Source organism: Procambarus clarkii, chromosome 62, assembly GCF_040958095.1.
Source record: "Procambarus clarkii isolate CNS0578487 chromosome 62, FALCON_Pclarkii_2.0, whole genome shotgun sequence".
In the NCBI taxonomy this organism is placed as follows: Eukaryota; Metazoa; Arthropoda; class Malacostraca; order Decapoda; family Cambaridae; genus Procambarus; species Procambarus clarkii.
In genome coordinates, this window is record NC_091211.1 from 988,264 (window position 1) to 1,014,934 (window position 26,671).

General features: G+C 40.5%; 1 protein-coding gene across 9 annotated transcripts in view; it reads right to left on the minus strand.

Annotated features, from left to right (window-relative positions):
• Positions 1 to 26,671, minus strand: part of LOC123766595 (sacsin-like) — a 162,837-nt gene that overhangs the window by 96,163 nt on the left and 40,003 nt on the right. For all 9 annotated transcript variants that reach the window (XM_069308141.1, XM_069308149.1, XM_069308147.1 and 6 more), the window contains 3 exons: positions 23,474 to 23,621; positions 15,870 to 16,684; positions 12,076 to 12,288 (listed from right to left, as the gene is read on the minus strand). In XM_069308141.1, coding sequence (XP_069164242.1) covers positions 12,076 to 12,288; positions 15,870 to 16,684; positions 23,474 to 23,621 — 1,176 coding nt within the window. The remainder of the gene's footprint in view (positions 1 to 12,075; positions 12,289 to 15,869; positions 16,685 to 23,473; positions 23,622 to 26,671) is intronic.

Below are 26,671 nucleotides of genomic sequence, written 5' to 3' on the forward strand. Positions count from 1 at the left end.
TCAAGGTCACGCGGTTCAACCGCGTGACTACCACTCACTCCCTGCCTGCCAGCCTGCCTGCAAGCTAGCCTGCCTGCCTGTCTGCCAGCCTGCCTTTCCCTTCCTAATTCTCACTACTTCCGTCCCTTCCTGCCTACCTCCTAGCATCTCTCCCTACCTCCCCCTCCCTCTTAGCATCTCTCCCTACCTCCTAACATCTCTCCCTACCTCCCCCTCCCTCCTAGCATCTCTCTCTCCCTCCCTTTCTGACTAATTCTCCCCCTCTCTCACTGATTCTCCCCCCCCTCTCTCATACTGCCTCCCACCTAAGCTCCATCGTCCATCCACCCACCAGTCAGCCATCACTGACGCAATGCGTGCATTTGGAGCCAACATGGTGCACAGATGTTTCTTGATTGTGCAGATATGTAAAACAAAAGCACAGAATGAACATTCCAGCCTTATGACAATTCAAAATAATAGGAATAATAGGCCGTGAATCTGTGAAGTCACAGTGGGCAAACAGGACCATCTCCCACCCACCACCACAAGCTGGCGTGACGCTTGGTGGACCCCTTCCTACGCGGACCCCTTCCTACCCGAACTTTGTTCGGGTAGCGTGACTCCCCAACCCCAATCGGGAAACTGGAAGTTTCGGATAACTAAAGTTCGGAAACCAAGTGGTGCTCTGTATATATGTATATGTATATATATATATATATATATATATATATATATATATATATATATATATATATATATATATATATATATATATATATATAATAGCGCCTCGACTTACGATGCTAATCCATTCCTAGAGACGGATCGTTAGTCGAAATATCGTATGTCGAAGCGATTTTTCCCATAAGAAATAAAGGGAATTGAATTAATCCGTTCCCCCACCCGGTCTAGCCGAGCGAACAGCACGCTGGACTCGTGATCCTGTGGTCCCGGGTTTGATCCTGGGCGCCTGCGAGAAACAATGGGCAGAGTTTCTTTCATCCTATGCCCCTGTTACCTAGCAGTAAAATAGGTACCTGGGTGTTAGTCAGCTGTCACGGGCTGCTTCCTGGGGGGTGGAGGCCTGGTCGAGGACCGGGCCGCGGGGACACTAACCCTCAAACCGCTAGGGGCCCAAATGGAATTCACACCCACAGGCGCAACAAAAAAAAAATCCAAAAAATTCTTTCGTCTTATAGAAGTGTTCATTTTTGTTCCCTGATCACGGAAAAAATAACAAAAAAATCGTAGGTGGCATATTTTAGCCGCAATAGGGTAGGGAAGTGTGGCAAAAAAGGGGCGTTGGCAGAGCCTTCGCCAGATGAGGTCTACTCCGCCCGAGCTGTCAGACGGCAGTTGCCACAAATATATTATTACCTAATTTTTTCAATGTCTCTGATTGATTTTTTCTTAGTTTTTTTGCAGTAATATTATTCCATACAATGAATTGTGGTATATTTATATTATAAAATGTGTGAACCATCGCTGTACTCAAAATTATGGTGTGCATATTAGTGATTCAATTATTATGTTCATAAAACAATAAACAAATAGTTTTGCTGTTGTTACACTATATACACAGGTTATATATAAGTATTTGCATGTTTTGTACACCATAACGAACTACTAAGTTGGTCTTGTGAGTCAAAAAGCAACGAAGAGTGATCGCCAAACACCAGCGAGCCACTCACTGCCACTCCCTCCCTCAACACCACCTCACTCACCATCATTCACCTCCCACAACACTCTTTCTGTATTTATTCACTATACACAGACGTTATATATACGTATTTACATGTTTTGTTCACCATAACTGTACATCAAAGCTTGTATGGTGAGTAAAGGCACAAAGACGTAGCTACTCACACAGTCAGCTGATCGGCGGCCGCCTCAAGGCCAGACGCACTAATATTTGTCCTCCAACAAGATTGTTTGTGGTGTTATTACGCTATATACACACATTATATATAAGTATCTACCTGTTTTATTCACCATACCTGAACAAATAAGCTGATATGGTGCCCAAACATCATAGTGGCCATCAGTAAACAACATGCCAAGTCGTGCAGACTGGAACCACGCGGTTGGTCGACCCGAACGTGTAACCAACAAATATCGGAAGTCGACGACACCATCAGATGTAAAGTCTCATTTTTCGATGAAATTTAAATCGTAACTCGAAATTATCGTAAGTAGGGGCAATCGTATGTCTAGGTGCCACTCTGTGTGTGTGTGTAATTACCTAAGTGTAGTTACAGGATGAGAGCTACGCTCGTGGTGTCCCGTCTTCCCAGCACTCTTTGTCATATAACGCTTTGAAACTACTGACGGTCTTGGCCTCCACCACCACCTCACTTAACTTGTTCCAACCGTCTACCACTCTATTTGCGAAGGTGAATTTTCTTATATTTCTTCGGCATCTGTGTTTAGCTAGTTTAAATCTATGACCTCTTGTTCTTGAAGTGCCAGGTCTCAGGAAATCTTCCCTGTCGATTTTATCAATTCCTGTTACTATTTTGTATGTAGTGATCATATCACCTCTTTTTCTTCTGTTTTCTAGTTTTGGCATGTTTAATGCTTCTAACCTCTCCTCGTAGCTCTTACCCTTCAGTTCTGGGAGTCACTTAGTAGCATGTCTTTGCACCTTTTCCAGTTTGTTGATGTGCTTCTTAAGATATGGGAACCACACAACAGCTGCATATTTTAGCTTTGGCCTAACAAAAGTCATGAACAATTTCTTTAGTATATTGCCATCCATGTATTTAAATGCAATTCTGAAGTTAGAAAGCATAGCATAGGCTCCTTGCACAATATTCTTTATGTGGTCCTCAGGTGATAGTTTTCTATCTAGAACCACCCCTAGATCTCTTTCTTGATCAGAATTCTTTAAAGATTTCTCACATAATATATAGGTTGTGTGGGGTCTATGTTCTCCTATTCCACATTCCATAACATGACATTTATTAACATTAAATTCCATTTGCCAAGTGGTGCTCCATCTACTTATTTTCTCCAGGTCTTCTTGAAGGGCATGACAATCATCTAAATTTCTTATCCTTCCTATTATCTTAGCATCATCAGCAAACATGTTCATATAATTCTGTATACCAACTGGTAGATCATTTATGTACACAATAAACATCACTGGTGCAAGAACTGAACCCTGTGGTACTCCACTTGTGACATTTCTCCATTCCGATACATTGCCTCTGATTACTGCCCTCATTTTTCTATCAGTCAGAAAATTTTTCATCCATGATAGAAGCTTACCTGTCACCCCTCCAATATTTTCCAGTTTCCAGAACAACCTCTTATGTGGAACTCTGTCGAAAGCCTTTTTTAGGTCCAGATAGATGCAGTCAACCCAACCATCTCTTTCCTGTAATATCTCTGTGGCTCGATCATAGAAACTGAGTAAATTCGACACACAGGATCTTCCAGATCGAAAACCATACTGTCTGTTTGATATTATATCATTTCTCTCTAGGTGTTCTATCCATTTAGTTTTGATTAGTTTTTCCAATATTTTCACTATTACACTTGTCAATGATACAGGTCTATAATTGAGGGGGTCTTCCCTGCTGCCACTTTTGTAGATTGGAACTATGTTAGCCTGTTTCCACATGTCTGCTACGATTCCTGTACACAGGGATGCCTGTGTGTGTGTGTGTGTGTGTGTGTGTGTGTGTGTGTGTGTGTGTGTGTGTGTGTGTGTAATTACCTAAGTGTAATTACCTAAGTGTAGTTACAGGATGAGAGCTACGCTCGTGGTGTCCCGTCTTCCCAGCACTCTTTGTCATATAACGCTTTGAAACTACTGACGGTCTTGGCCTCCACCACCTTCTCACTTAACTTGTTCCAACCGTCTACCACTCTATTTGCGAAGGTGAATTTTCTTATATTTCTTCGGCATCTGTGTTTAGCTAGTTTAAATCTATGACCTCTTGTTCTTGAAGTTCCAGGTCTCAGGAAGTCTTCCCTGTCGATTTTATCAATTCCTGTTACTATTTTGTACGTAGTGATCATATCACCTCTTTTTCTTCTGTCTTCTAGTTTTGGCATATTTAATGCGTCTAACCTCTCCTCGTAGCTCTTGCCCTTCAGTTCTGGGAGCCACTTAGTAGCATGTCTTTGCACCTTTTCCAGTTTGTTGATGTGCTTCTTAAGATATGGGCACCACACAACAGATTCATATTCTAGCTTTGGCCTAACAAAAGTCATGAACAATTTCTTTAGTATATCGCCATCCATGTATTTAAATGCAATTCTGAAGTTAGAAAGCATTGCATAGGCTCCTTGCACAATATTCTTTATGTGGTCCTCAGGTGATAGTTTTCTATCTAGAACCACTCCTAGATCTCTTTCTTTATCAGAATTCTTTAAAGATTTCTCACATAATATATAGGATGTGTGGGGTCTATGTTCTCCTATTCCACATTCCATAACATGACATTTATTAACACTAAATTCCATTTGCCAAGTGGTGCTCCATATACTTATTTTGTCCAGGTCTTCTTGAAGGGCATGACAATCATCTAAATTTCTTATCCTTCCTATTATCTTAGCATCATCAGCAAACATGTTCATATAATTCTGTATACCAACTGGTAGATCATTTATGTACACAATAAACATCACTGGTGCAAGAACTGAACCCTGTGGTACTCCACTTGTGACATTTCTCCATTCCGATACATTGCCTCTGATTACTGCCCTCATTTTTCTATCAGTCAGAAAATTTTTCATCCATGATAGAAGCTTACCTGTCACCCCTCCAATATTTTCCAGTTTCCAGAACAACCTCTTATGTGGAACTCTGTCGAAAGCCTTTTTTAGGTCCAGATAGATGCAGTCAACCCAGCCATCTCTTTCCTGTAATATCTCTGTGGCCCGATCATAGAAACTGAGTAAATTCGATACACAGGATCTTCCTGATCGAAAACCATACTGTCTGTCTGATATTATATCATTTCTCTCCAGGTGTTCTACCCATTTAGTTTTGATTAGCTTTTCCAATACTTTCACTATTACACTTGTCAATGATACAGGTCTATAATTGAGGGGGTCTTCCCTGCTGCCACTTTTGTAGATTGGAACTATGTTAGCCTGTTTCCACACGTCTGCTACGATTCCTGTACACAGGGATGCCTGAAAGATCAGGTGAAGTGGAATGCTGAGCTCAGATGCACATTCTCTCAGAACCCATGGTGAAACGCCATCTGGGCCAGCTGCTTCGTTCCTCCCGAGCTCCTTTAGCATATTTTCCACTTCATCTCTAGACACCTCTATCCGCTCTATGTTGTTCTCTGGAATTCTTATTGTATCTGGTTCTCTGAAGATTTCATTTTGTACAAACACACTTTGGAACTTTTCATTTAATGTTTCACACATTTCCTTTTCATTTTCCGTGAATCTGTTTCACATTTTCAACCTCTGGATATTATCCTTTACCTGCAATTTGTTGTTTATGAATTTGTAGAATAGGCCCGGTTCTGTTTTACATTTATCTGCTATCCCTTTTTCAAAATTTCTTTCTGCCTCTCTCCTTACTGCTGTATAATTGTTTCTCGCATCTTTGTATCGCTGGTATGTTTGGGGGTTTGGCCTCTTCCTATACTGATTCCATTTTTGTGTCTTTTGGTCTCTTGCCCTCTCACAATTTCTGTCGAACCAATCCTGTTTTCTGGTCCTGCATCTCTGTTTTGGTATGAATGTTTGTGTGCCTTCCTCGTATAGTTTTAAAAATTTGGCATACATTTCATTTACTTCCCTGCCTAGCAACAATTCTGTCCAATTACACTCATTAAAAAAATTTCGAAGTTCCCCATAGTTGCCTCTCTTTAAATCGAGTTTATCAACTGTTTCAATGTCCCCATTTTCTTCTAGATGATATCTTAAAGCATATTTAATGTCTAACAGGACGTGATCACTCTTTCCCAAGGGAGGAAGGTACTGGATGTCAAAAATCTCTTCTTCTTTCCTGGTGAATACTAGATCCAGTACTGACGGTATATCTCCTTCCCTCATTCTTGTGGCTTGCTTTATGTGTTGATACAAGAATGTCTCCAGAATGAGGTTCACACATCTGCATGTCCAAAAGTCCTCCGTTCTTGCTTCATAGGCCTCCCAGTCTATTGCTCTAAAGTTGAAGTCCCCCAGTATCAACAGTCGTGATTTATCTTTATCTGCTTGTACAATAATATCTCTCATGACCATTATGAGGCCCTCTCGTTTGTCATCCAGTTCTTCCTTTGTCCACGTGTTGCTTGCTGGTGGGCTGTAGGTATTTGCAATTATCAGGTTATCATCCTGATTCCAGACCTGCAATGCCATTATGTCAATATCTCGAGTGTTTTCAAATATTAACTCTTTTACCTTCAGGTGTTTTTTCACCAGTACAGCCACTCCTCCTCCCTTCCTAGTTTTCCTGTTACGTCTCCAAACTGAGTAGCCTCTTGGGAATATGACTTCATTTATTATATTTCCTTCAAGTTTCGTTTCTGATAATGCAACAATATCTGGGACCCTAAGCTGGATTATATCTTGCAACTCCAAAGTTTTTGACCTCACTCCATCTATGTTGGTATATACAATTTTCAGGAACATGATCCCTTTTCCTTTGCTCTTTACTCCCCCTTCCACTACTGATCTTGTTGTTTTGTTTTTATGTACCATTTCACAAGCTTTCCAGTCCCTGTCACTTTGTAAAAAAAAGAATTTCTGTCTTCTTCATTTCTATCCCCATTTAGCCGTTTTGCCTCAATTAAGTTCATTTTCAGCTTTTCTCTGTCTTCCTTGGAGAAGTCTTGTCTTATTGACCAAGATTTGCCAACCTCATCACTCTGCAGTTTCCTGGCATTTCTTAGCACTTCCATCATGTTTTTCACTCCATTAAAGGTCACCCTTAAGGGGCGGTTCTTTTCTTTCTCATATTTTCCTATTCTTCTAAAATCACTGACATTTTCCTTTGAGCCTTCTCCTAAACCTACTATTTTCTCTATGATTTTCATCTCTTCTGCCGCTCGGTCCACCCTAGATGAAATTTCCTTCTCTAAACATCCAAAAATGATTATGGACTTAGTTCTATCTGCAGTGTTTTGTACCAGTTTACTGTTGGTAACCAGTTCTTTCCTAATTGCTTGCCTAATTTCTGCTTCTTGTTGGTCATTTCTGGTTTTGACTTCCGAACACACTTCTTTGATAGTCTCTTTCTCTTTTACAACTTCAGCATATGTCGCTTTTATTTCTTCTTTATACTTTTCTAGTTCTTTATTCACCTCCTCTATGTGAGTTGTCAGTGAAGTTTCCAGTTGGAGATCCTTACCTAACTCTATGTTAGCCCTTAGGCTTGCTTGGAGTTGTTCACCATATGAGTCTATCTTCTTGTTTATTTCTTCAAAGTCACCACACTTCACTTTCCATGCCTCATTTTCTTTCACTAGTTCCTTGATTTGCTCCTCCTGATTTGTTACCTTGTCTGTTAATGCAGTAATAATCTTACCTTGTTGAAGCATACTCCCTTTTAGAGTGCAAAGCTCACTCCAAAGAGCTCCATTGTCCTCTTCTAATTTAAGCACTTTTTCTTCATACTTCTTTTGCATGTCCTCAATTATCTCTAACCTGCCAAGAACACCTCCTTTCCTTATATCTTGTGGTGAGAATCCTTTGAAACCATCATCTGATGGTGTGTCTACCTTCTCAGTGGGGGTGGTGGCGGCGGCCATCTTTGATTTTGTTCTAGACCAAAACAAACTTTTCCACTCGGCTATTTTCACTCAGTTTTACTTGTTTATTGTATTTTATTTGCTTTTACTCTTCCCTGAACCTTTATGTAACCTGGGACACCACTGTAGCCCTCAACCTGTTCCCAATACTTAGGTAATTCGATATTTCCAGGAGCTTGCTGCAGTGTGACTTCTGCCTCCTCCAGCTTCACTTCCTAGTGTGTGTGTGTGTGCGTGTGTGTGTGTGTGTATATATATATATTATATATATATATATATTATATATATATATATATATATATATATATAATATATATATATATATATATATATATATATATATATATATATATATATATATATATATAAATTGACAGTGGCTTGATGAAAAACGCAGACAAACCTCACACTTGTCTAGTGCCCTCGGGAAGTGGAGATATTTGAGATGTATATATATCTCGAAGTCTCTACTTCTTTTGTAGGGTCTGATGGTGTAGTGGGTTAAAGCGTACTAGTTATGGCAGCTACTGGAAGGTAGTTGTGCTTTCTGGGTTCGAGTCCCACTGGTGGGTGTTGTCCAAAGATTGTTAATCTTCACTTGTGGTTTATGCAAGTATAGGCTTATAGCATGGACACGAGTTCTCTCACATTGACAGTGGCTTGATGAAAAACGCAGACTAACCTCACACTTGTCTAGTGCCCTCGGGAAGTGGAGATATTTGTGATGTATATATATCTCGAAGTCTCTACTTCTTTTGTAGGGTCTGATGGTGTAGTGGGTTAAAGCGTACTAGTTATCGCAGCTACTGGAAGGTAGTTGTGCTTTCTGGGTTCGAGTCCCACTGGTGGGTGTTGTCCAAAGATTGTTAATCTTCACTTGTGGTTTATGCAAGTATAGGCTTATATATATATATATATTTATTTTGCACGAAACGCATTGCGTAATAGTGGCTTTAGGCATTGTATGTACTAGCTCTATCTATATATCAATCCATTAATGTAACATCACTTGTATGTATGTATGTACCTTACCTGAATAAACATATTTATTTATTTATATATATATATATATATATATATATATATATATATATATATATATATATATATATATATATATATATTATATATATATATATATATATATATATATATATATATATATATATATATATATATATATATATGGTCACCGAGCCCGAGGTGGCTGTCATCAACTATGATTCACCAGAGTAATCAATTATACAGTGTTTTATTATGCTTACCCATTGTTTCTAGGGAGAAGTGAATGAAGAATGATATAATGGTGTCAGGGTCATTGGTGAGAGTTGTCAGGGGCAAGTGGTGTCAGTAGTTAGGGTTTACTGGCAGGGAGCAGGTCGTATCAGTGGTGGAAGTGGTCAGAGAATGTAGGAAGTGATAGTGGTGTCAGGGGAGGCAGGTGGTATCAGTGGTGGATGTGAGCAGGGAAGGCAGGGAGTGAAAGTGGTGTCAGGGGTCAGGGAAGGCAGGGAGTGACAGTGGTGTCAAGGGAGGCAGGTGGTGTCAGTGATGGAAGTGGTCAGGGAAGGCAGGGAGTGATAGTGGTATCAGCATAGACAGGTGGTGGAATTGGTCAGGGAAGGCAGGGAGTGATAGTGGTGTCAGGGGAGGCAGGTGGTGTCAGTGATGGAAGTGGTCATGGAAGGCAGGGAGTTTTAAGTGGTGTCAGCGTAGGCAGGTGGTGGAAGTGGTCAGGAAAGGCAGGGAGTGATAGTGGGGTCAAGGAAGGCAGGGAGTGATAGTGGGGTCAGGGAAGGCAGGTTGTGTCAGTGGTGAAAGTAGTTAGTGAAGGCAGGGAGTGATAGTGGGGTTGGTGGAGGTGGTCAGGGAAGGCAAGCAGTGATAGTGGGGTTCGTGGAGGTAGTCAGGGAAGGCAGGGAGTGGTAGTGGGGGTCAGGGGAGGTAGTCAGGGAAGGCAGGGAGTGATAGTGGGGTTGGTGGAGGTGGTCAGGGAAGGCAGGCAGTGATAGTGGGGTTGGTGGAGGTGGTCAGGGAAGGCAGGGAGTGATAGTGGGGTTGGTGGAGGTGGTCAGGGAAGGCAAGCAGTGATAGTGGGGTTCGTGGAGGTAGTCAGGGAAGGCAGGGAGTGGTAGTGGGGGTCAGGGGAGGTAGTCAGGGAAGGCAGGGAGTGATAGTGGGGTCAGAGGAGGCAGGGAGTGGTAGTGGGGGTCAGGGGAGGCAGGTGGTGGAAGTGGTCAGGGAAGGCAGGGAGTTATAGTGGGGTCAGGGGAGGCAGGGAGTGGTAGTGGGGGTCAGGGGAGGCAGGTGGTGGAAGTGGTCAGGGAAGGCAGGGAGTTATAGTGGGGTCAGGGGAGGCAGGGAGTGGTAGTGGGGGTCAGGGGAGGCAGGTGGTGGAAGTGGTCAGGGGAGGCAGGGAGTTATAGTGGGGTCAGGGGAGGCAGGTGATGTCAGTGGTGAGCTCTGGCCTGAGTTATCAGCTAATTGGCAACATGTGGCTAGCACCAGCTGCCGCCTGGAGGCTTCATTCACTGTATTCTTTTCACCAAATTAGTTGAGATAATTTACCATTTCAGTTGTTTGTAACACATCGCACTATCATATTCCATAGTCAAAATGAAGAATTCATAATAAATGGTGGTGTCAGTGATGAGGGGATGTATTAGAAGGGGTGGAAAGGCGTCAGGGAAGGAAGGGCGAGTCGAGAGGCCTTGGAGACTTGGCCTGAGTAATCAGATGACTGCTGTACCACGTGGCTGCCTCAATTCTAAACTCACTCACTGCTTTTCACAAGATTAGGAGAGAGAAATTTACCATTTTAGTGCTTGTAACACATCACTATCATATTTCATAGTCAAAATGAAGAATTCATAATAAATGGTGGTGTAAGTGGTGAGGTGATGTATTTTGGGGGTTGGGAAGGCAGCTAGCCTCTACCAGGCAACATTTGTACTCATTAATATGTACTGTACTTATATGTACATTACTTTGTGTATTCCTTATTTATATTAAAAACATTTTTTTATTTCATTTAGCTGTCAGGGGAGGCAGGTGGTGTCATAGTTAAGTGGTCAGGAGAGGCAAGTGGTGAAAGTTTTTGCCAGGGTAGGCAGGTGGTGTTAGTAGTGAATGTTACTGAAGGCTTGAAGTGTCAATGGTGGTGTCAGAGAAGTCTGGTGGTGTCAGTGGTGGGGGTGGTGTCAGAAAAGTCTGGTGGTGGGGGGGATGGTGTCAGAGAAGTCTAGTGGTGGAGGGATGGTATTAGAGATGTCCTGGTGGTGTCAGTGGTGGAGGATGATGTCAGTGAAGTCTGGTGGTTATGGATGATGTCAGTGAGGTCTGGTGGTGGGGGATGGTGTCAGAGAAGTCTGGTGGTGTCAGTGGTAGGAAATGGTGTCAAAAGTCTGGTGGTGTCAGTGGTTGGGGATGGTGTCAGAGAAGTCTGGTGTCAGTGGTAGGAAATGGTGTCAGAAGTCTGGTGGTGTCAGTGGTTGGGGATGGTGTCAGAACAGTCTGGTGGTAGGGGATGGTGTCAGAGAAGTCTGGTGGTGGGGGATGGTGTCAGAGAAGTCTGGTGGTGGGGGATGGTGTCAGAGAAGTCTGGTGGTGGGGGATGGTGTCAGAGAAGTCTGGTGGTGGGGGATGGTGTCAGAAGTCTGGTGGTGTCAATGAGGGAGGGCTTACCAGAGGTGAGGCCAAGATATATGGGCACATACACACACTCACTAGCAAAAGGTTAATGATCTGTTTGGTTTGGTTGCTGTAACTGATGATGAAGAGCTGGCAGATTATTATCTACACCTAAAGGGCATGAAAGATATTATAATGAAGAAGCTCACAACGAAGAAACAAACTAAGATTCAAAGGTTTTTGGTACGGATTCACAGTAGGCCTACAGGACCAGCACCCAGCACTAGCAAGGAGGTGCAATTTTTCATAAGGCAAAAGTGTCCTGGCATATGTATTAATTTTTTTTTTTGGGGGGGGGGGAAGAAAAGTTGTTGGGGCCAGACAGATGGAACGAATTCCACACTGGAACGAATCAGCTTCGCCCAATATAGTTCATTCAAGTGAGGACACACTGTACTTAAAACATTCATTTCCTACTGGAAGACTAAAGAATTTTCTAGAAGTACTTCTACAGTACCACCACCTCGAGATCCCCTGTAACTAACTGATACTGCCCAAATAACATATCTTGGCTAGCTACCATCATCATCCTAAGGAAAATACGATCCTATTAAAACAATGATACTACAAAATCATGAATGTGGTAAAATGTTCAAGTGTTTTGAAGAGAACAGTGTAGTCAAATCTAAAATTTATGTACATATAATATAATGTGAAAGTTAATTAAATTTTTCCTTACCTCTGAGTACAAAATAGGGCAAGATTTTAGTCTACCCCATAATTTAATGGAAAGTTCCTTCCACCGGCCTTTTGAAGAATGACAGTTTGGTAGAAAACTATACCAAGTATCCATGTCACATGATCTTGTTGCCAGCTCCTGAAGAATTTTACTCAAGAGAGTATAGTATGCTTCAACAACAACTTTGGATACCAATTCTTCATTCCACAGCACCTGAAGAAAATATTACAGATAATTGTAAATCAAAGTACTGTACACGAATATATCTTTATGCCTACATAAAAAAAATTTATTTATATATACAAGAGTTCTTACATTATTGTACAGCCACTAGTATGTGTAGCATTTTGGGCAAGTCCTTAATCCTATGTTCCCTGGAATACAACCCCTGCGAAGAATCGTTTTTACAACTGAGTAACTATTGTACTGATGGGTTAAACAGAGACTACAGTTAAGGATTTGCGCCCAGTAAATCCTTCCCGGCCAGGATACGAACCCTAGGACAAAGTGTTCACGGAACGCCAGGCGAGTATCTTACCACTATGCCACAGAGACTGAATATTAACACACTTCGCTCGGCAACGACTCAGCATTGCGGCGTTTTTTTAGTAGAAGCATTTCCGGTAAAGACGCAGCATTGCGTCAGTAGCGGCTTCGGGAGGGGCGCACCGTGGTTTTGGATATTATATGCATATACTCCTGTAGGGAATTTCATTGCAAATACAGATACCAAAATGAAAGACCTAGGACCAGAATTGAGGTAACAAAGTTGAAAACAGTATACCCATTTTATTAGTGCTCACTGGGATTACGCTCTGTCACTTTCTCTGTTTGCTGTGGGTGGTACACCTGGCTTTTGGACTTTATATTTGCATATACTCCTGTACGGAATTCTATTGCGTAGGGAATTCTATTGCGAACACAATGTTACCAAAATAAAAGACCTAGGACGAGAATTGAGATGTCCAAAGTGAAGAGAGTGTACACATTTTATTGCTCTTGCGCGGTTCTGGGTAATACGCTCTTACTTTCTCACTTTCTCGCTGGGCCTTTGGGCTTTATATGCATTTAGTCTTGTAGAGAATTTTATTGCGAACACATTGATACCAAAATTAAAAAACCTAGGACGAGAAATTTGATGACAAAGTGGAAAAGAGAATACACTTTTCAGTATTACCGCACTCTCTAATGTAATGAGAGGTGCCTTGGGGTGGCGCAGTGCTCTCTTTCTGGGCTACTTTCAACTTGTCGGCGGGTGGAGCACGCTGTGGTTTTTTACTTTATATGCATAAACTCTTGTTGAGAACTCTATTGCAAACACAATGATACCAAAATGAAAGCCCTAGGACAGGAACTGAGGTGACAAAAGTGAAAAGAGTGTACACATTTTATCACTCTTGCGCACTCCCAAGTAACACGCACTCACTTTCTCTTTGTTGTGGATGGTATGCCGGGCTTTTGGACTTATATGCCTTTAGTCCTGTAGAGAATTCTATTGCGAACACAATGATACTAAATTGAAAAACCTTGGACGAGAATTGAGGTGACTAAAGTTGAAAAGAGTATACACTTTTCAGAATTACCACATGCTCCCGTGAAACGCTGAGGCCCACCCGGGATAGTGTGGGTCTCACGCGCGGTGCAATAAAGCGTTAAGTAGAATAATCTTGTTATCCATACCAGTGTTAACAATATTTAATTATTATTTATTTTTATATACAAGGTACACTGGGGTGGTGAGTGAGGTAAACAAATGCACTGCCAGACTTGTGGCTTTATTGATCAAATATTTAAAGTACAGATACATCCTGCAATAATAACAATCCATGAAATATATAATTCATTTTATTTATTTATTTATTTATTTATTTATTTATACACGAGAAAGTACATAGGGGGTTAACAGAGAACATAGAAATTAAGTTCAATTTACATTCTTGTAAAGCCACTAGCACGCAATGTGTTTCAGGCAAGCAACTGCGCCAACTGAGTATTCTCGGTCCACAGGAAACTGCGCCAACTGAGAAAACTCTTTTTGATTTTTCCGTACATATTCTAAATGTGTGCGAGGTTGGTTGTGTATGAAATGGACTCTTAGGACCTCCAGTGAGAGGCAGCCATCTTGGAAAAAATTCCTAGAATGCCCTAGGGCTACTGGCTGGGTTAGTACTGACTGAGCAACCATGGGTGGTGCTCGCGCCTCTGGCTCACAAACACCTGTCCGACGCAGTGTTGAAAGATCGCGCTCTGCGTGCACAACAGCGTCTGGGATGCTCTCGGACACAGGTTCGAATCCTCGTCACGGCCCTTGTCAATTTGTTCATTTGATGCATCACGCAATTGTGATTTCTGTGTGTAATGAAGTAAGGGCGAAGAGGGAGAATGGCCTATTGACATAGCTCGAGTGCATGGGGGAAGTTGTGTAAAACCCTGGTTTATGCCTCGGAGAGGCTGCAGGACCCAGTAAGTTCAGTAGAACGTTTAAAGTTTTTTTAAGTAGAACGGTTTTAACTCCTTTTGACCATGTCATAGCTCAGTCGATTAAGGCAGCATCTGGGATGCTCTCGGACGCAGGTTCGAATCCTCGTCACGGCCTTTGTGGATTTGTTCATTTGATGCATCACGCAATTGTGATTTCTGTGTGTAATGAAGTAAGGGCGAACAGGGAGAACAGTCTATTGACATAGCTCGAGTGCATGGGGGGGAGTTGTGTAAAACCCTGGTTTGTGCCTCGGAGAGGCTGCAGGATCCAGTAATTTCAGTAGAACTTCAGTTTCAACTTCTTTTGACCATGTCGTAGCTCAGTTGATTAAGGCATCTGGGATGCTCTCGGACGTAGGTTCGAATCCTAGTCACAGCCCTTGTGGATTTGTTCGGCTATTACAGCTAATCTGTGATAACTGTAATTTGACCTATGTGTATTTGTTATCTTACACTGTGTTACACATTTAGTATTTGTGTTTCTATATTGTGAACTGCAGAAGGCCTATTGGCCCATACGATGCAGCTCCTATTCGTACCCACCAATTGGCCCACACATGGATAATAATAGCATAAGATAGTAAATATTTACAATGAATTAGTGAGACAAATGTGTATCAATGATCCTACTCAAATTGCCCTTTAATTGATCTATCAAAAATGGATCTAAGTTATATAAACTTAGATCCATTTCTCATAGATCAATTAAAGGGCAATTTGAGTAGGATCATTGATACACATTTGTCTCCCTAATTCATTGTAAATATTTACTATCTTATGCTATTATTATGGGCTATTAAAAATGGATCTAAGTTATATAAACTTAGATCCATTTTTGATAGATCAATTAAAGGGCGATTTGAGTACGATCATTGATACACATTTGTCTCACTAATTCATTGTAGATATTTACTATCTTATGCTATTATTATCCATGTGTGGGCCTATTAGTGGGTATGAATAGGAGCTGCATCGTATAGGCCAATAGGCCTTCTGCAGTTCTTATGCGGCTCATATTTGTGTCCACCTAATTCCCATTCATTTGTCATTGTACTTCACATCACTCCAGCACTCTCTCCTGCCTATTTATGTCCAGTACTTGACCTGTAAATCACTCCTTCTGAATATGTATTAATATACGAAAGTACTTAAGAAAATTCCTGCTTCAATTCTTCCTCCGTGGTATGACACTGTCACATTTTTAATCACGTGTTTATTTTTCCTGATTTACACACACATATATGTATGTATAGATAAATATATAAATAAATAAATAAATAACATTAAAATGGGTAACAAATCTTGATACTTACATCAGGTTCGTTGCTGCTCTCTTGAGTCTTCCACTTGACATGTCTTCTATTTTGATCAAGTGCAAAGAAACCATTGACCTGAATGGGAAGATTCGTATTATTGGCCGTTTCTAGAGGTAACGGTAGAAAGCAGAAAATATGACCTCGAGACCATGAGGATCCTTGTGTTCTAATGGGAGCAGAAACACCCACTAGAGGCATGTGTGTGCTACTGTCTTTTCCTCTCCATGCTACTGTAGAGGCTTCATTTGAACCTGGCAGGAAATGAAGAACACGCATTGTCTCTTCTTGTGTGTTTTTCAGTTGAACACTTTGAACAGTGACCTCATAATCACAAGTAATTGTTTGAGCTGATAATCCATTGCATTCCTTAAGCTTTTGTCTAAAATATTTTCTCTTTTCTCGAATTTCAGACATGGCTGGACTAGTCAGCTTTACTTCATGTGTGATCACAGGATTATTATTATTTCCAATGATTCTTTTCAAACTTATTTTCTCTAAGGACTTTAAAAATGTTAAACAGATTGGAGCTTCCACGCCAAATGATTCAAATAATTTGATAACATGATCATATGAGTAAATAGTGTCTGATATTTTGGATGGGTTTTGTCTCAGTGGAAACCAGAAGAGTGTAGCAGGAAAGTGGCCAGCAGACATGTTCTGTGTGCTCAAATAACTATGCCATAAATGTACACATTCCTCCGCAGGACAGATGCTTATTAGATTTTTCAGATGAACACTGCGGCACATTACATCTTCTGGCTCACTTGGGCACATAAATAGCACCTTATCACCACTTATGACTGTTACAAAGTCTGTGAAAGAAGAACAAACAATTACTATTAATACAAATCTTAATGATACTGAACTCTAATACTAAAATTAGATTCAGTACATCAAGGCTGTTCTTAATGCACTAACAACTAGCACTAAAAACACTTCATTATATATACTAATATATACTACTAATATATAAAAATTATATATAATAAAACATATATAAAACATTTTATATATATATATATATATATAACATTATATATACTAATATATAAAAATATTTGAAAAAAATTATCTACAAACAGCTCTACTCCTATCTCATAAAATTCGACATTCTTAGCCCCTGTCAGTTTGGCTTCCGCTCTCAAAAGAGTACCAACGATGCAATTATTAGTCTCCTTGATATAATTTACTCAGCCCTCGACAAAAATGAGTTTCCAATTGGACTCTACATTGACCTGAGAAAGGCCTTTGATACTGTTAATCACGATTACCTCTTATGTAAACTCCATCATTATGGAATCCGAGGCCATGCACTGGACTATATCCAATCCTATCTTAGTGATAGACACCAATGTGTAGCCATCAATAATATAATCTCTCCCATTCTACCAATAACCGTTGGAGTGCCACAGGGCAGCATCTAGGGACCTCATCTATTTCTTATATATATCAATGATCTGCCTAATGTCTCTAACATTCTGAAACCTATTTTGTTTGCTGATGATACTACCCTCATCTACTTCAACCCCAACCCACATACACTAAATGATGTTGTTAATAATGAACTAAAAAAAGTCCACTTATGGATGTCAACCAACAAACTAACTCTTAACATACTCTTAACAATTGTTAACTCTTAACAATTGCGCATCGCATCATATGATGCTTTGACCGACTTGCAGTAAATTGCGCATCGCATCATGTGATGCTTTGGAGTACTATTCAAGATTTAAACGGCCCGCGGATACACGGGGTTCACCACACCTTCATCAGGGCTCTTGTAAACAGACGCCATTTTTTTAAAAAATCATGGGCCAAATTCCCAGGTGTTAGGGGCCTCAGTATTGAGTGAGCAACCAAGCCTGACGTACGCAGCATGAACTCACAGCACTGCTGTTCAGCTTGTGACCACAGCATCGCCTAAAAATGCCATAATATTCTTGTTCATGCTTGTCCTCCAAAGGATACCTGATCAACCAGGCTGTGACTCATATGTCAGGCTGCGAGCAGCCGCGTCCAACAGCCTGGTTGATCAGTCCAGCAACCAGGAGGCCTGGTCGACGACCGGGCCGCGGGGACGCTAAGCCTCGGAAGCACCTCAAGGTAACCTCAAGGTATGATATTATTACAGAAGACCCCTGACTGTGATAAAACTGACCAGGGTTCTGATAATAGCAGGATTGTGGTGATATTTAGCATTGTGCACCATGGAGGGAGGAGTAATGATGTGGGAGGGAGGGTGGTGGCACTGTCTTCTGACTGTGTGTGGCCACCTTTTATTGACTGCACTCACCATACCAGCTTAGTGGTTCGCTATGGTGAACACAAAAGTAGATACTTATATATAACGTGTGTATAGAGGGTATAAACAGCAAGAGGAGAAGGTTGGGAGCCGCCATTTTGGTGAGGGTGGAGCGTCGTCTGCAGGACTTACCATGTTGTTTACTGATGACCACGATGGTCTTTGGGCACCATACCAGTTTACTTGTACAAGTATGGTGAATAAAAAAGGTAGATATTTATATATAATGTGTGCATATAGCATAATAGCACCACAAACAGTATTGTTGTAGGAGAAATATTAGTGCGTCTGGCCTTGAGGGCGGCAGCCATCAGCTGACTGTGTGAGGTCCTACGTCTTTGTGCCTTTACTCACCATACAAGCTTTGATGTACAGTTATGGTGAACGAAACATACAAATACTTATATATAACCTGTGTATACAGTGTAATAACCAACAAAGTATTTGTTCACTGTTTGATGAACATAATTGAATCAACAATATGCACACCATATTTTTGAGTACAGCGATGATTCACTCAGTTTATTATATAAATATATCACACTACACACTATTGAATAATATTACAGCAAAAAACTACGAAAAATCAATCGGAGACATTGAAATAATTAGGTAATTATCTCTTTGTGGCAACTCCGGCTTGACAGCTGGCGATCAACAGACCGCCTGGGACGAACGCTGAGTCAGCGCCTATTTTTTGCCAGAATTCCCCGCCCTATAGCGGGCAATATATGCCACTTACGATTTTGTTATTATTTTTCCCGTGATCAGTGAACACAAATTAACAGGCTAGGAAGAAAATATAATTTTTTTCTTTTTTTTATGGTATGCGCCTGTGGGTGTCAAATGGTATATAGCTATGTGCCATTTAAGGGTTAAGCTTCATGTAAGAGATTCCAACTCGGCACCCATAAGCAGGGTAAATGCAGCTCCGAAGGAAGGCAAGATCGTAGAGCAGAAACAAGGAAGAAACAGTAGAAAGAAAAAGATAGCCTCTGTGACCAACATTTGAGAGAAAGGCACGGCGACAATATAAGGATAGCCAAGTGGCAGTAGGAAACGAAGCCGAAAAAGTGTACCCTAGTGGTAAGGTGCAGGGCAGCATTGTGGATTCTGTGGTTGATACATAGATCGTGAAATACCTCAAAAAGTTGGACAAGAGGAGTGAAGCTCTAGAAAAATTACCAATGGGAAACAGATGGAGTGTAGTGGGAAGTGAAGTGGGGGAAGGAAAGTAAAGAAGAGGCTGGCATGTCCCAAATGAAGGAAGTGTCTCAGGAAAATGAGGTATCCACTAGTGATAGCAGTGCTCTACCCTGTGTGATGGAAAATGTTGATGGAGAAGCACAGGGAAAATGATTTACAAACATAGAATTTGAAGATGTAGATAAGAATAGTTAACCTTTGAATAAATCCACAAGGGCCGTGATAAGGGTTCGAACTTAGGTCCAGGATGATCAGACGCGCCTTAATCGACTGCCCTAGTGGCTTTATTTATTTGATATATCATGCTAGTGTGATTTCTGTGTATTGAAGTAAGGGTGAAGAGGTAGAACAGCCTGCTGACAGAGTCAGAGTGCGTGGGGGGAATTGTGTAAAACCCCGGTTTGTGTCTCAGAGAGACTATGGGATCCATGTGAAAGCAGTAGCAATCTGATTGTGGTGGATGTACAAGTGTTGAGCAAGAAGTGTCAAAATGTTGGGAGTTATTGACCAAGGCACTATTGCTTCTCAATGAATTAAAAGTTGGGAGTTCGTGTAAAAGGCGATGTCGTTTCTCAATAAATTAGCAAACAGAAGCAAAGTTAAGAGTCTGAGATAATAGAGGGAAAAATTATTGCATCTATGTTGTATTCCTCCCATGTTGGTGTTAATTGTTTCTTTGGCAATGAAATATATTCTTGAAGGACATCAAGCTTCAAGAATGTCGGGTTTGTTCTCGACGCACAACTGAGAATTCCGGGTTCAAATCCCGAGCAGGACAGATATAGTTGGGCACATTTCCATTCACCTAATGCCTCTGTTCACCTAGTAGTAAGTAGGTGCTTAGGAATTAGTCAGCTTGTTGTGGGGTTGCATCCTGGGCGGGTTCTGTAATTCGGCCTTGGGGGGAGGGGGAGGGACCTCCATAAAAAGCCAAACGTGAATGTATACACTCTGGTTTCCTGTCCCCCCGACACAGTGAAGTAATTAATAAGGATCTTATTATGCTTTCACATGCATTATTTTCTTCCCACCTTTTGAAGTGAGAGGATTAATTCATTAGCTCCCTTGCCTCTCATTAATCTAATCGCCGAAGCTTTATATATCTCTGTAATCCTATCCCAATACTCTTTAAGTTCAATCATATCATTATTATCTCAGTACAAGTAACAAATGATAGTATTTCTTGGGCATCCCAAGATTATTCTCATGGCTTCATCTTGTACCTTTTCCAACTTATTTAGTCTACCTTTACCAAAACAAGATATGACAGGGGCAGCATAATCATGAGAGATCTCACAGTATGCCATGTGATTACCATTGGAATGTGAATTGTAAAATATGATTAATAATTGTGAACTGTATGGGTTTGTGAGCCCCTTAAATAAAGGACCTTATATAGATGAGGGTAGAAATAGACTAAGCTACTCTATCCTTCTGAGATGTATTTCCTTTTCTCAATAAACTTACTTTACCTTGAATCAGAGGTTTCATCCCTCACAGTAACTCTTTGCTTCCTATTGCTTAGGTATGCCTTTATCCACTGGAATACCGTACCAGTTACTCTTGCCTGTTTCTCCAACTTTTGCACCAGCTTCTTATGGGGTACTATGTAAAAGGCTTTCTGACTGTCCAAGAAAATGCAGTCTGCTAACCCCTATTCTTTCTTGCTTAATCTTTGTCACCTGGCCGTAGAAGTCTATTAATTTAACCACATCACTGCTCTACATTAAAATACGACATACCTGTGGTGCACTGAAAATAAATTCTTTCCAAAAAATTATTTTATCTTCTTATATTGTTAAAATGCAGTCTCTGATCACAGGGAAACTAAACAAAAAATATTGTATGTGACATACTTTAGCCACGATGGAGCTGGGAAGTTGAGCATATTATGGGCGCTGAGCGATGGAGCACTCAAGGTCAGTAGGCCCCCTTCCCCACCCCGTGGGGTGGCAGTTGCCACAAATATAATGTTTCACAATTACTTTGATGTTTCTCATTCATTTCATCTCTGGTTTTATGCTGTAATATTATTCAAAAGTGTGGAATTTGCAGAATTTATATAGTTCAATGTCTGGAACATCACTATGCTCAAAATTATGGGGCTCATATATGTGACATGTATATTATACTCTACAATCAATCAAACTGCTTTTGCTGTTATTACACAATATACACACATTGTATATACCTACCTACATATGTGTTCACCATAGCAAACCACTAAGTTGGTATGGTGAGCCCAAAAAACAAGAGTGGGCTGCCACACCCAGCCAGCCCTCCCTCCCTCCTTATACACCTAACTCGCCAACATTACTCCTCCCATAATACTGTTTGTGGTGTTATTACACTATACACACACACATTATATATCACTACTTGTTTTATTCACCATAACTTTACAAATAAGCTGGTATGGTGTCCAAGCACCATAGTGACCACTGCAGGACAAGTCACACAGCGGATGTCAGCCTCACTCACTCCCTCACCTAAATGACTCCTCCCAACGTAAGCTTTTTTTTGTTATTACACTCTATACGCATATTATATATAAGTATCTACATTTGTGTTTACCATAGCGAACCACTAAGCTGCTATTGTGATTCCAGACAATAAAATGTTGTCACACACCAGACAGCAGCCGACGCCACCTCTTCCTCACTCACTCACCAATAGTACTCCTCCAACCGCTAATTCACATCGCTAATTCACACCACAATCCTGCTATTATCCGAATCCTGGTCACTAAATCATGTAAATGAATAATTTTTCACATGTTTATTTGGTAAAGGAATATGAGAAATCGTTTGAAGAATTTTAGATGGCCGAAATATGGCAGTGCTGTGGCTAGCGCTGTGAACATCTTGAACAGCATAAATTTACTGATATCTGAACATTGTACACAACCTTTATCAGTCAGGGTCTTCTGTAATACTATCATGGCTAAATAATATTAGATACATATATATTTGTATCTTAGATACATATATTAGATTAGATACATATATTTGTATCTTAGATACATAATACTAGATACATATATATTTGTATTCGACTGTACCTCTCTCAACCAGTTTAAGATAAAAACTAAGCACTACCTAATAAATTCCCTGTAACCTACCTTACCCCTCTATTGTCAACCCATGTCTGTTTTTTTAAACAACGCTGTTTGTCGACCTAATTGTATTTGTGCTGCTTTTTCTGCCATGTTCCCCCCTTTTTTTTTTTATTTTTATTTTTATTTTTATTTGTTCTCAACACATTTTATATTTTAATCTCAATTAGTATTAAGTTTTAGTCTTTAATGTTTTTCCTGCCCAAAACGCTTTGCGTAATAGTGGCTTTAGGCATTGTATGTACTAGCTCTATCTGTAAATCTATAAATTTTTGTAAAACCTTTTGTATGTACTTTACCTGAATAAACATTTATTATTTATTATTTATTTATTTGGAACATTTTAGGTGATGCTGTGGTCAAAAGCTGAACAGCAATGCAGTTAGCTCATGCTGTATGCACCAGCCTTGGTTGCTCACTCAGTACTGAGATCTTCACACCCGGGAATGATACCCACGAATTTTTTTTTTAAATGGTGTTTGTTTAGGAGAGCCCTGAGGAAGCTGATGTGAACCCCGTGTAACCACGGGAGTTTTGAATGATAAGCTATACCTATAAGATCCCCGAGACGTGTTGCACACCACCCGCCAAGAGCTTCAGAGCGCGTTGCGCAGTGCATAAACTGATGAGGCAAGAATTGCCATTCATGAACCCATGTTGGTGGTGAGTCACTAAGTTCCTAGTCTCCAGATGTGCTACTAGGTTTTTTCTCACAACCTTCTCTATCATCTTACATGGTATACAAGTTAAGGACACTGGCCAGTAGGTCAGTGCCTCTTGTGTATTGTGATGATGGTTGTTGTGTTGTAATGATGATGGTTGCATGTGGTGGTGATGGTTGTGCTGTGATGATGATGGTTGTGCTGTGATGATGATATAAGTGTGTAAGGATGACGTGGCCTCCATCATTCCTTCAATGCCAGGTACCCAAGCTAGTATAAAAATTTAATAGAAGTACAAATTATTTTGTTAACTTACCAGTGATGTGAAAAACTGACTTGAATCCTAAACCAAACTGCCCAACTTTCAGTGGATCATCTTTCTTGATACTATCACTGAGCTTGCGGATGCCACACCAGTCATCTTCAGTAAAAGTTGCATTGTTGTAGAGACAGAGTGCAGGTCCCTGTAAGCAATGATCAAATGAGTTGTATTCAACAAATTATAAATCAGACAAATTCATGATAGTAATAAATAAATAAAAATATATAATTTGTATTTAGGTAAAAATACATACATATATATTGAGTTACAAACAGAAATTTGGATTTTTAGATAGAGCTAGTATATACTATGCCTAAAGCCACTAATGCACACAGCATTTGGGCAAAGTTATGCAATGCCCATGTTTTTTTATCAACTATATGCACCTCAATTCACTAGAATGACTCATATTTCATACTTTATTTTTGACACAAAAAATTCTACTGAAAATCCAAGCTACTGGGCGAGTTTTGGATATACTGTATGTCAAACAAATATGTTTGGTCCTTGATTCTAAGCCATGCCCTGAACATGTTATGTTATGTCATTGACATAAAACCCATTAAAATTAAATTCTTACTTCTTTTGGCTTGCATTAGACCAAGAGAAAAACTACCAGTTCAGCAGAAAACCCCAAAACAAGGAACTGCATGAAACACTGACAACCCTGACATCAATGTACACACTCATTAGCTACTTTTAATCACTAATTAGTAACACTTTCCCCACCACATGATGGCATCCCAAGCAGCCTAGGGCTCAAGCCAGCTGAACATCTTACTCATGCCAATCCACAAAAGATAATCCCTGAAAACTCTTAAAGAGGAAATGCCCTGCCTGCCTGCCTGCATGCCATCCTGCTGGCCTGCTTGCCAGCCTGCCAACTGGTGTGCCATTCTGACGTTCCTGCCAGTGTGCTTGGTGTCCTGCCAGCCAGCCTGTCATCATGTCCGCTATCCTGTTAGCCGTCTTCCACCCTGTCAGCTTGCCTGCTGGCCTGTCTGCCAGCCATCCTACCTGCAGTCCTAGCAGCCTGTGTGCCCTCCTTCCTGCCATCCTGCCAGACAGCCTGCCTGCCTCCCATCCTTTTTGCCTCCCTGCCAGCCTCTCTGCCTTCCTATATGCCCCTCGTAATTACCTAAATGTAGTTACAGGATGAGAGCTACGCTCATAGTGTCCCAGCTTCCCTGTATTCTTTGTCGTTTAACGATTTGAAACTGCTTATGCTTTTGGTCTTCACCACCTTCTCACTTAGCTTGTTCCAATCGTCTACCACTCCGTTTGCAAAGAAAACGTTTTAATATTTTTTCGGCACCTTTGTTTCCTAAGCTTGAATCTGTGTCCTCTTGTTCGTGAAGTTGCAGGTTTCTGGAATTCTATTCGTCAATTTGGTCAATTACTGTTACTATTTTGAAAGTCATATCACCGCTTTTTCTTGTAGCTTCTAGATTTTTCATGTTTAATGCCTCTAGTCCCTTACTGTAACTCTTTGTTTTTCAGTTCTGGAAGCCATTTTGTAGCATGCTGTTGCACTTTTTCCATTATATTTATGTGGTTCTTGTGAAATGGGCACCATACAATTACTGCATATTCCAACTTTAGTCTTACAAGTCATATTTTTCCTGATATACTTAAAAAGCAGGAGTAATGCCAGTTCATATAGGAGCCAAGACAGCTGACAATAATAATTACAAACCAATGTCAAATCGACATATACTTTCAAAAATATTTAAAACTAATTATTACAAACAGCTCTATTAGTACCTTGTAAAACTCCACATGTTAAGTCCCTGCCAGTTCGATCCCTGCCCTGCTTACATTCCAAAAAGAGTACCAGTGATGCCATTATAGTCTGCTTAATATAAACTGCACAACTCTTCCCATGCTCAGGGAACACAAATAAAGAGACAAGAAAGAAATTAAAAAAAAAAATTGTTGCACCTGTGGGTGTTGTAGGCCAAAAAGGCCCTTGGTGGCATAACTAAGGGCCTTAACTTTTAAAATTTTCTGAAACTCTTTCAAATGTTTTGTACATAATCTACTAGGCAAATGCTCCAACTTTGTCTAAATGATACCAGTTTAACTTGAAAAACAAGAAAATCAAAAATAATTATAAAATTGAATATTAAAAATTTCAGATTTTGAAATCAGCTGCAAAAATATAAAATATCACCAAATTTTTATTTGTTTGGTGTTATTATGCTCTCAGAATAGCATATGATTTTAATTTTCATATATATTTAGAATATAGGTTTTCAGTATACTGTAAAAAAAAATTGTCAATATGGCATTTGAAATATGTGCAAATTTAGACAACAAAAATTTAAAACTCCAAACATTTAGTTTTTGAAAAATCAATTCTATATGGATTGTAGAACAGACAGCTGTGCACACTATATGTAAAAATGGTGAGAATCGGTCAGAAACTAGATTTTTGGATACTGAAGTAAGTTGAAATTCTAGTTATAGAAATAATTGAAGATGAAGTAATCGATAATGAATAAGGCAGTTCTAATTTATGAATTTACTTGTAGGATTTAATAAACGTTTGGCATTCATACTCGTAGATGTGAAAGTTGTAGGTATTGAAATGAAGTCATGAAAAAATAACCCCCAAAAAGAACACAATATAGGGATAATTATAATGATTTAGGCAATATATTTAGGGTATACTTCATATAAGTAAAAAAAAAAACAGCGATGAATGTAATGAGACGCCATTTTCTGGGTGAGTTCCGGAGGCTCCCCGGAGCTATCCAGGCTGAATGGATATGTATAACTTTCTGGCATCAGTCAAAGTGCTAGGAGTTCTTGCCTACCAGGGACCATGAGCCAGAACCTGGCCCCCTCAGAGAGGCACGAGGAGCAATGGCCTATAGAAACCCCCTTGTGGTTGGGAGCATTCTATGTCTGCCATCGACCGGGATAGGCACCCAGAAAGGTAGGCGCCCCAAAACAAACCCCTATTCTGGTAAAAATATTGCTACCAAAAGTCGAACGAGTGGACAGAACTCCCTAAACAAAATTATCTAACTAGCATGACATCACGTCACTGCGCCACCGTCTGCGCAACCCCCCCCCCCTCCTCGGGAGGCGGAAGGGGAGCCCCAGACCCTCCCCTCCACGCCGGCGATCCAACTGGCAGTTTTTAGGCTGGATGTCAAAATACATGAAAAACACCGCCGACCGGAG